The sequence below is a fragment of the Theropithecus gelada genome, chromosome 6 (genome assembly GCF_003255815.1).
Source record: "Theropithecus gelada isolate Dixy chromosome 6, Tgel_1.0, whole genome shotgun sequence".
NCBI lineage: Eukaryota > Metazoa > Chordata > Mammalia > Primates > Cercopithecidae > Theropithecus > Theropithecus gelada.
The window spans coordinates 90,418,448-90,430,599 of NC_037673.1; the positions used below are offsets into that span (position 1 = coordinate 90,418,448).

Sequence of the window (12,152 nt, forward strand, 5' to 3'; positions counted from 1 at the left end):
CCCAAAAATTTTCGCCACCCCAACACTTAAACACTATTTTGTTTTATTTTTCTTATTAATATAAGAAGACAGGAATGTCAGGCCTCTGAGTCAAAGCTAAGCCATCATATCCCCTGTGACCTGCACGTACACACCCAGATGGCCTTATACACCCAGATGGCATGTACACACCCAGATGTTCCTGCCTTAACTGATGACATTCCACCACAAAAGAAGTGAGAATGGCCTGTTCCTGCCTTAACTGATAACATTACCTTGTGAAATTCCTTTTCCTGGCTCATCCTGGCTCAAAAGCTCCCCAACTGAGCACCTTGTGACCCCCCCACCCCTGCCCGCCAGAGAACAATCCCCTTTGACTGTAATTTTCCTTTACATATCCAAATCCTGTAAAACGGCCCCACCCCTATCTCCCTTGGCTGACTCTCTTTTCAGACTCAGCCGGCCTGCACCCAGGTGATTAAAAAGCTTTATTGCTCACACAAAGTCTGTTTGGTGGTCTCTTCACACGGATGCTCATGACACTGGGAAACACAGCAGGTAGGCATCCAAGAAGTTTTTGGTTGAAAAGTTGTTGAATGAGGCAGTCAGGGAAGATGCCATTATTTCCACTGAGTAAGTGAGGAAGATGGATTTGAGAAAGGCTGACTAGCATGAAGGCTCACCACTGTGAATGACAGAACTAGACCCCAGATCAGCTGACATTTTCTGTTACACAAGCCCACTGCATGACAAGGGGTGGTGATATTACAACAGTTCAAAAGTTACCTGTTTAACTCCAATTGTGTCAGATCCAGAAAGGCTGAGCCCATAAAGTCATCCTGTAGTCCAAAATCATAGTCAAATACCTGAGAAGCCAAAGAGAAAAAGCCTTGTTATAAATATCTCCAATACAAGCTTTATGTGATAATGTCTTGGTCATAACATGTTGGTTGTCTGTGTCACCAAAAGCACACTAATATTTATTTTTTAAAATAATTGTTTTTGTACTTTGGAATATTAGAGTCTCACAAAATACTTAAAGAAAATTACATTTTATTTTTTACTTAATATTACTGATTGATTATATCAAATAGAACTTTAAGGTAGATGTCACAATCAAATGAAATATAGTAAATCTTCAAAAATGTGGGAAGAAGTATATAATTCAAAAGTATGTCTTTCATATTGGGCTACGGTTGATGAGAATATGATTCCAATATCTTCATATTTTTAGGCCATTAAAGATACATTTTGTGATATAGGACAATGCCACTTTAAACATACAAATAAGTAAAAAGATACTATGATTAATGTACTTTATAAAGTTTTACTAAGGTTAAGTTAAAATAAAGTTTTATTGTCACAATTACTGGGGGATAATACGAATATGACTAACAACAAAAAAACTAAAATGAAAGGAAAAGAAAGAGATAATGTGCTTCTTCCTTTTGTCAATACTCTCTATCCAGTATCTTCTCTGTGTCTTGTGTGGTTCTTATTCACTCTGTGGTAAGTAAGACAGACAATGTCTCTGACCTCTTGGATTCTACATGGAGGGTCTGAGATGGCCTATAAATACCTAAATACAGTTCAGTTATAAGTGCCATGGAGCAAATAAATGTCTAAGAGGTGTGTGGGGAGCTGCTATTTTAGATGAGGAGACCAGGAATTCCTCTCTGAGGAAGGATATTTGTGTAGACACCCAAATAATGGGAAGGAGTATGCTATGCTAGTATGAGAAAGAGCCCTCCAGCTAAAGGAAACGGCAAGCCCACTCGTTTCTTGTGATCAGCAAGAAACGAGTGGGGTTGAAGCAAATGGAGAGAGACAGAGAATGGAAGGATGCTGGAGGGATAGTTCAGAGCTAGATAAGTTAGGGCCATTTCCAAAGGATGCTAAGTGAATGGGAACTGGCTAACTTCCATCCATCTATTAATTTTGTCACTCATTCATTCCCTCAGCCAATACTGACTAAGTACTTATTATGTGCCAGGCAATATGCTAGCAACTGAGTAAACAGTGGTAAGCATAACTGCCATTCTCAATGCTTACAGTTTAGTGAGGGAGACAGACATTAAACAAGGAAGTGCATAGGTGATACACAGTTACAAATTCTGACAAGTGTTTTAAGGAAAAGAAGAGAGAATGAAAAGAAAGTGAGGAAGTAAGTAAGGAAGATCAGGGAAACCCTTCACAACGAAAGAAAAAAAAAAAATGCTACCAGATGAAATGTAGAGCTGTCACTTCCTGACCTTTTCAGACAGAAAACATTTGTACTGAACACTGGAGTAATTGAGCATAACCAGATAAATCTGCTCTTGAATGGATGACCCAGGCCTTTGGCTGCTCCAGAATGTGAGAATCCATGAAGCTGAATCAATAGCCCCGCACTCCTATGCTCAGTTCTTGGCACAACAGTTAGAAAGCTCAAAGCAGAGCAGCCCTGAATCAGTTGCTGGGTTTTTGTTGCTGTTGTTGTTGTTTCTTCCGTATTACAGGTGTACTTCAATTTAAGAAAACTTAGTATGTAAAAAATTGATACTTAAATAAAAAGATAAATACTTTGCATTACAAAAGGATTCTTAGATTTGAAGAGTCACATGGGGATTTATTTAAGTAATAAGCTCCCCTAATGCCTTTTAAATTATTCAATTTGCAGTCATTTGATTTACATACAACCTTTCAAGAGTGCATTTATTGTAGAAAGCTCAGCACTCCTGCAATAAATATTCTCCTTGATCAATTACACTTCTGAGCGTTAGTCATCTGCTCAGTGGCATAGCACATGCATGTATTGCACATCTGAGGCAACTGACATCTCTGTATTTGCAAGTGGCTGCAGCAGTGTATTTTACAACATACAATTTACACCAAAACACTGGAGAAATTTCTCTTGTGGAATCTTATCTAATCATATCACCCTTAGGCTTAAAGTCTTAGGAGAGAAAATAGGTGGCATATAATCAGTGAGATCACCTGAGGTTCACCCACACATATGAGGTGGAGAGCTGTGAATCCAGTGAATTTATTAGTGCAGACAGCCCAACTGGGCGATTCAACATCCAACATCTTTTCACTCTCATAGTGAGAGTCTTTCCTATTATCCAACTGCTAGATGTCTACTTTAGCTCTCAATTCCTATTAATCTGCAAAGGCATAAATGTGGGAAGAAAAGGAAACACTAGAATCCATGCATTAATGAAATTATTAGCTATGCTACTTGGTTCCAAGCTCTACATACTATTTATTTGTCAGAGGGAGCATTGCTCTATGTGAGCTTCAGAAATACAGAGCATAGGAGAGATATAAAATAGGAAAAGGTACTCCCACTGCACTAACAACAAGCACAGTTAATGCTTATTAATGCTTATTCAATATTTACTAGGCACAACCCAGTTAACAAGGTATTGTTGTTTCTATTTTTCAGATAATGAATCCAAAGCTGAAAAAGTACATGTTATTTTCTCCCCAAATCCTAGGGCTAGTAAGACACAATATTCAAATCTTGTTGTATCGAGTGTCATAAACAGAGTGTGTTTAAATTTCACAAATATATCTTAGGCACTCACTCTAAGAGAAGCATTGAGAATTAAAACATGAATGATTCAGATGAGATTCTTGCTTTCATGGAGCCTTCACACCATTAGTGGAAACATTAGATAGCAGGTAGAAGTTGCTTGGGACTTGGTAACACCTTCTGCATTCTCAAGTGAGTTTAGAACAATAAATATTTAATTTTAAACAACAAATTCACTTTACTGTTTACTGAAAATCCATTGGGAAGTGCACCAGTTAAAATGCTTTTGCTTTTGTTTTTAATAGAAAACTCAACTGGCTTTAATTTCTAGCTCAAATGACTGAAGAAATGTCTATAGGTAATTATGGCTTCTGGGAAGTTTTAATTTGGCAGTTCAAAATGATTCATGCATTTATTAATGCATTTATTTGAAAAATATTTGGTGAGCACCCACAATGTTCCAGGTACTGTTCTAGGCATTTGAAATACAGCAGTGATCAAAACAATCAGTCTTTGATTTCTTGGAGCTTACATATGGGGTGGTGAGAGATAGGCAATAAAGAAATACATATGCCAAGTAGTAGTGATAAGTGCTAAGGAGATAAGTACTATTTCAGAGTACTAGAGTGATGGGAACTACTATTCATACATGATGTTCAGAAAGGACAATCAGAGTGGGAGGTATTTCCCCATGATGGGAAAAGTGTGTTTCATAATGAGGGAATAGGAAAGTGCATTCCATGAAAAGGAAAGTGTCTTCCACAAGGAGGGAACAGGAAATAGAAAGGCACTGAGGAAACTGGCCAGGGGTCAGTGAGGCTGAAAGTAGTAAGCAAGAGAAGAGTGCTGGAACATTAGTTCAGGCTTAGGCCATGGGGCCTACTAACATATTTTAAAGTCTGGGAGAAGGATCCAGAGAGGAGACTGAGAAGCAACAGCTACTTAGGGAGCAGGAAGACCAGGAGAGTGGTATCCTGAAAACAAACTGAAGAAAGAATGTTAAGATGGAGGAAGTAGTTAACTATGTCAAAGGTAAATGATATAGCCTAATCCTATTTCTGCCTCTCCAGTTCTCATCAGAGCTTCCTCATCATTACTGCCTCAATAGCTCCCCTAGGGTCCTAATGAACCCTAGTTTGGGTTCTCTGTTAGGGATATTAGTTGAGGATTTTTCCAACGTATATCCCTTTTTACCTTTTCTATGGGCTCCCAATTTTTCTCTTTGAAGATCCATATGGTTCAATGGACACTGACTTCACCATTGCCTTTAAAAATAAAGGCAACCTTTGCTAGCCATTAAGCCACTTCCATATCTTTGGCCAGTAAATAGGCATGTGATATGAGCTCGCCCATCTGGAATGGATTCAGTACTTGGCTGGGAATGTTGGGACAAAGCAGCTCACACTTCCCCACTAGACTTGAATAAAGAAGCATACCACTCTGGACCTCCTGGCAGTTGTTTCCATTTAAATGTCCAGAAAAGTGGCTCCCTACCTGTGCCTCCGAATAACCTATTGAGGTGTTTTAAAAATACAGAAGCCTGGACTCTACTTCGGAAGTCCTGAATCAGAGTCTTAGCAAGTGAAATTTGGACCTCTAGATTCTTTAAACCTTTAGGAATAACTCTGGTGTACAACCAGGGATGAGAATCATTGGTATATGACATTTTTAAAGTGCCCTTATAAGCTACTGACAATTATTTTGGACAGGACAGTAATGTGGTCCTTAACTTAAACAGAGCTTAGAGTAACATTTTCAACTTTAACTCTTAAGCTTGGATAGAAATGAATCATTAAAAAGTCAGGAAACAACAGGTGCTGGAGAGGATGTGGAGAAATAGGAACGCTTTTACACTGTTGGTGGGACTGTAAACTAGTTCAACCATTGTGGAAGACAGTGTGGCAATTCCTCAAGGATCTAGAACTAGAAATACCATTTGACCCAGCCATCCCATGACTGGGTATATACCCAAAGGATTATAAGTCATGCTGCTATAAAGACACATGCACACGTATGTTTATTGCAGCACTATTCACAATAGCAAAGACTTAGAACCAACCCAAATGTCCATCAATGACAGACTGGATTAAGAAAATTTGGCACATATACACCATGGAATACTATGCAGCCATAAAAAAGGATGAGTTCGTGTCCTTTGTAGGGATGCAGCTGGAAACCATCATTCTCAGCAAACTATTGCAAGAACAGAAAACCAAACACTGCACGTTCTCTCTCATAGGTGGGAATTGAACAATGAGAACACTTGGACACAGTAAGGGGAACATCACACACCGGGGCCTGTTGTGGGGTGGGGGGAGGGGTGAGGGATAGCATTAGGAGATATACCTAATGTAAATGACGAGTTAATGGGTGCAGCACACCAACATGGCACATGTATACATATGTAACAAACCTGCACATTGTGCACATGTACCCTAGAACATAAAGTATAATAAAAAATAAGTAATAATAATAGTAAAATAAATGAATTATTTAAGGAAATGTCCAATTTGTTAAAATGACCATCTTAGAAACAGTTATGTGGTCCCATACAATTATTTTTCTAATCTATCAAAATGTTTCTATTTTTTAGAAGAGTGCTCCCAATTAATACTCTGATCTCCAGCTCATGATTAGGCCAAACAAACAACAATTTACATAAATAGATTCCCCTTTATGTTACTTTTATCTCTTCTACTGTAATTCTGGTGTTCACTGTGAACCTGGGATAATAATGTCAGTGAAATAACAATGGAGAATTTGAATTCAACTTAAATGGGTGTCAAATTTATCCTATTATCTAAGATGTGTGTTGGAGCATCACTGTGAATACAGGGCAGACTAAAGTGGCTCCTATCTCAATTAAAAGCACTGCATTTTAACTCCAAGCTTCTATTCTTACCTTATTATATATAGATTGTATAGCTATTTCTCCAAGCCTTGTTTTCACCTGCACAGAATATGTTCTTTTTATTCAAATTGAAAGTTACATAAATTCCAACCAATTGCAAGGAATATTTTTATTTTGTGTAGTTTTTTTTTTAACTGATAGTTCTAAGATTTTTTTAAAATAAAATGTTTTTACAAGAAAAGGTACAAGCACTTCAACTTGAATGCACTTTTATAACCTTGGCTCAGAATTGAATTTTGTTTTCCTTGGCAATTTTTACATTGATAGAAATCAGATTACAGGCTACTGATGGTCTCTTCTTTTTCCTCTAACTATAGATAGGAGGGTTGTATACTTAATGTGTTCTAATTATCTAGTTCACAGATGCATTTCATACTCTCAGTCAGTACAGCATTGATTAGTCCCTAAAAAATCTTTTGGGCAAGTAAGTAATAATCTGTTGTGGAGGATGTGGGCATCATATCAGAACTCAGTCAGTCAAACACACAGGCCTGCATAGAGACAATAAAAATGATGCAATTTTTATGAAATTCTAATAACTTCAAATATTATTTCCACCAAGGTACCTTATTTGATTCTTCCTTCAAGATTAGGCAAAAAATGGAACACAAATAATGGAAAAAATATGGCAAAAAGTTAGAGATTTTCTTCGAAGAAAAGCCCTAGGCATTTTACAGAAAATGAAAATCAACTGAAAAAAAATAGGAAAGCATTTAAAAAGTATATTTAATACTTTAAAAATGTTATAAAGTCTTGCATATAACAAAGTAACATCATTTTATATGTGTACTAGTGTCTCAGAGACTTGTATGATTTCTATTTAACTTGTCTTTCTTACATAGAAATGTAAAAAGTAACAATGTAAAAATGCAAGTAAAAGTATTAAAATATTTAAAAATGACTGTGTATCCTCTTCTGTATGGTAGAAGTTAAATTGTGGCTACATAATCTTATATATGGAAAGCTCAAAGTGATTTGAAAAAAAAGTTCAACAACCTTTGGGCTTTCTTTCTTAGCTTCTTTACTCAGTGTGTCATTAGCCAAGCCTTCTGACCTGCATACAGTGTTGCTGTCTTCATTTACAGCATATATACATTTATAGTATATGTATGTGTACTGTATATATGTAGACTATATATATACAGTAAATGTATAGATACATGCATATATACACCTATACTGTATATTTATACTTATAAATACATACGTGTATATTCTTGTTCTCAAGTCAAGACCATTACTGCCACAATTTACACAATTTTGGCCAGGCGCGGTGGCTCGCGCCTGTAATCCCACCACTTTGGGAGGCCAAGGTGGGTGGATCTCGAGGTGAGGAGATCGAGATCATCCTGGCTAACACGGTGAAACCCCTCTCTACTAAAAAATACAAAAAAATAGCCAGGTGTGGTGGCAGGTGCCTGTAGTCCCAGCTACTCAGGAGACTGAGGCAGGAGAATGGTGTGAACCCTGGAGATGGAGCTTGCAGTGAGCCAAGATTGCGCCACTGCACTCCAGCCTGGGTGACAGAGCGAGACTCTGTCTCAAAAAAATATATATATATATAAATGTATAGGGTGCAAGTACAGTTGTGTTCCATGTGTAGATTGTGCATAGCAGTCAAGTCAGGATTTTTAGGGTATCCATCATCTGAGTAACATACACTGTACCCATTAAGGAATTTTTCATCATCTAGCCCCTCGCTACCCCCCATCCTTCCAAGTCCAGTGTTTATCATTCCACTGTCTATGTCCATGTGTGCACATTATGTAGCTCCCACTTATAAGTCAGAACACCACCATTCTTTTTTTGTGTACTTCAGTTTTTTGTTTATTTCTTTTTGAGCCTAGTAAGACATTCCTTTTGAAAAATGCATTTTGACATTTGGATTTCTACATAGATGAATACTTATTCTTGAGCACAAGAGAATAACAAAATCACCTGACCAATATCTACCATAATTTAGGGAAGTTCATACGTAACCCTTTCAAAGACAGGACAGCCACATGGTTCTTTCATGGAGTAATATCCCACTAATGAAAGATAGATCCAAAGTAGAAGTAATTAAAAATAAACTTCTTTCATCTCATGATTTTGTACTTCAGCAACATTAATAAGATCCAAACAGCCTGTTGCTGTCCTTATTAACACCTGCTTTCTTTCCTGACCATTTTCTTCATAACTGCCATTGCTCTAACTCATGTCTCCTGATCCCCCACATCCCCACCCAAGAAATAATACTTCCTTCACGGGTCACTTGTCTTTTCCTTATTCTTTTTCATTGCCTATCTCAGCTCTTTATTACAAAGATAACTCCTTTTTTTCTCATGTGGATATTTCTTTCTCTCTAGAAGTGAGGAGCAGGGAAGAAACATCTCTGACCATAAAGGTCTTCCCTTTTGTGGGAGAAGGGTTGGCTATGCACACTCTCATATTAACATTATGGTGCCATCCCATATTATGTAGTTAAAGACAGTTCAATAATACTATTTATGGCTGGGCACGGTGGCTCATGCCTGTAATCCCAGCACTTTGGGAGGCCAAGGCATGCAGATCACCTGAGGTCAGGAGTTCAAGACCAGCCTGGCCAGCATGGTAAAATGCTGTCTCTACTAAAATTACAAAAACTAGGCATGGTGGTGAGTACCTGTAATCCCAGCTACTGAGGAGGCTGAGGCAAGGGAATGGCTTGAACCCAGGAGATGGAGGTTGCAGTGAGCCAAGATCGTGCCACTGTACTCCAGCCTGGGCGACAATGAGACTCTGTCTCAAAAAAAAAAAAAAAAAAAAAAATCTATTTAATTGATTTTCTTTAGCCAATGTCCAATGGAGACAATTTATTATGCAGGTGTGTGTCTATTTTCCCTCTAATGACTTATAGAAAATTATTAACTGTATACTTAGGAAATTCTCTTTCCAACCTTCTTATAAACTATCCTCTCATAATTTCAGTAACAACTTGATTATTTCTTGTTCCTTTCTGTGGAGGAAAGAAACAACTAGAGGTAATACAGTGATGATATGAGGGGAAGAAGTATGCCTAGTGATTGCTGAAAGATGAGATTTCTGGCTCATGTGCCAGTAGTGACAACTTAGGGAAAAGGGTGGGATATGTGCTGTTGTGGTAAAAGTAGAAAAAGGTCTGGTCACTGAATGAACAGTCAGAGCCTAGGAGCAAAAAAGAATGTAAGTACGTAGAGATACGAATTAAAGAAAAGCTGGGCATGAAAATAAAATAAGGAATAGGGCTCAGAATAGGAACTAGGTTGCAATTCCTCAAGTTCTTCTCTTTCTTTTAATCACATCAAATGAGAGGAAAGTCTCCCTACCCCCACCCCCCATTTTTGGAATCTAATAGAGATAGAAATTTTTCTCCCCCATCACCTTCACCCTTCTCATGTTCCAAGTAAAGCATTTTGCTTGCAAGCAGAAATGGCAGATCTTAAATAATACAATTTGTAAACAGAAAGACTGGGTTCTGTGTAAGCTCTCCTTTCTGTTAGCTTATATGGAAACTTGTTTTCATATGCTCCCAAAGTGCACTAAATCAGTTGGCAATACCAAGCACAAGGGATACACTTCATAATCTTTCTAAATGACTGGCAAGAGAACTGTCCTGGAGAAAAATGCCCCTGCTAACTCCTCCTTCCCTCTATCTCACTTCTATCATATTATCAATAGATTAGAGTGGTGAATAGCAGAACACATCTCTGGTGAAAACTCTCATCAGACAAAGAAACATGATAAAACCCAGTAAATAGGGATTTCCACATCAGTTTCTATCAGGAAAAAACAAATAAATGTCTCACCTTTATATACAGTGGCTCCCTAAGATGATCAACCAGAATGCAAGCTTTTTCTTCCCACACAGGGTTGAGGTTCTTGTGTATTATCTTACTTCTAAAAACTTCTTTTCCTCCGATTTTAAACTTCACATATGGATCACTTGTCCCTGTTAAATAGATACAGATTGATCCATGTTAATCATGCCTTGGTTTGGAAGCAAGAGAACCACTCATTGAAACAATAAAAAAGTATTTAAAGGAAGAAAAGTTAAATGAAAATTATCTACGGAAAAATAAGAATTAAGTGTTTTCTTATGAATTTTTTATTATATATTGAAGTGATAAATAATAATAATAATTATTATTATTATTATTGTTATTTTATCTTCTGATCTTAATCCTGTAACCTTGTCCTGGTAGTTAAAAACAGTCTATTCCAGCAATCCCACTAGTGGGCATGTACCCAAAGGAAAAGAAATCATTTTATCAAAAAGACACCTGACTCAGATGTTTATCACAGCACTTTTCACAACAGCAAAGTCATGGAATCAACAGACCATTGGGTTAAAATGTGATATATACACACATACACATATGCCATGGAATACTACTCAGCCATGAGAAAGAAATCATGTATTTAGCAGCAACATGGATGGAACTGCAGGCCATTACTCTAAGTGAAATGACTCAAAGAAAGAAAGTCAAAAACCGCATGTTCTCTTTTACAAATGGGAGCTAAACAATTGGTACACATGAAGACAAAGAATGAAAAAATATACATTGGAGATTCCAAAAGGTAGGAGGATAGGAAAGGGATGAAGGATGAAATACAACCTATTTGGTACAATGTATATGACTTGAGTGATGGGTATTCTAAAAGCCCAGACTTTACCACTATGCAGTACATCCATGTAACACAACTGCACTTGTCTCCCAAAATCTATTTTTTAAAATCACACTCTATTGCATGTTGAATGTGTAAATTTAATTAAAGTTATAAATCATAGAGATTGATATTTATCTTGATATCATCTGGTCAACTATAAAAAGACGTTTAATAATCTTCGCTGATTTAAATAGTTTTAAAAGCATATATATGCTCCTAAAAGTTTATACTAGTCTAATGGGCTTAGGAAAAGATGCGTGTTAAAGTGGGCTTCACTTCATCCTTGGTCCCATATTTTTTCTTGCTCAGAAGTTTCAATTTTAGAATGTTAGGAAGGGGCAGAGGTCGCAGAGAAAGACATCAGGAGAAAGGGGAACACATGTTTAATCAGTGAACTAGATTCTTTGTATTATCCCTTGACACCTTCTAAACTCCCTATGATGATAAAGAAAATCAGTGTTGATTCCCAGGCAAGATGGCAAAATAGGAACAGCTCCAGTCTGCAGCTCCCAGTGAGACCAATGCAGACGGTGGGTGATTTCCGCATTTCCAAGTGAGGTACCTGGTACATCTCAGTGGGACTGATTAGACAGCGGGTGCAGCCCACGAATGGTGAGCAGAAGCAGGGTGGGGCATCATCGCCTCACCCAGGAAGTGGAAGGGTTCAGGGAACTCCTTCCCATAGCCATGGAAAGCCATGAGGGACCATGCCGTGAGGGACTGTGCTGTCTGGCCCAGGTACTATGCTTTTCCCATGGTCTTCACAACCCACAGAGCAGGAAATTCCCTGAGGTGCCTATGCCACAAGGCCTCTGGTTTCAAGCACAAAACCAGGCAGCCGTTTGGGAAGACACTGAGCTAGCTGCAGGAGTTTTTTTTTATCCATACCCCAGTGGCGCCTGGAATGCCAGCAAGACTGTTCACTCCCCTGGTAAGGGGGCTAAAGCCAGGGTGCCAAGTGGTCTTGCTCAGTGGATCCCACCCCTCTGGAGCCCAGAAAGCTAAGATCTACTGGCTTGAAATTCTGACTGCTAGCACAGCAGTCCGAAGTCAACCTGGGAGGCGCAGCTTGGTGGG

The 12,152-nt window shown here is 38.1% G+C and overlaps 1 protein-coding gene across 5 annotated transcripts in view; it reads right to left on the minus strand.

The window, feature by feature from the left end:
* Positions 1-12,152, minus strand: part of MCTP1 (multiple C2 and transmembrane domain containing 1) — a 594,727-nt gene that overhangs the window by 241,260 nt on the left and 341,315 nt on the right. For all 5 annotated transcript variants that reach the window (XM_025387620.1, XM_025387618.1, XM_025387616.1 and 2 more), the window contains 2 exons: positions 10,214-10,356; positions 766-845 (listed from right to left, as the gene is read on the minus strand). In XM_025387620.1, the coding sequence (XP_025243405.1) occupies positions 766-845; positions 10,214-10,356 (223 nt within the window). The remainder of the gene's footprint in view (positions 1-765; positions 846-10,213; positions 10,357-12,152) is intronic.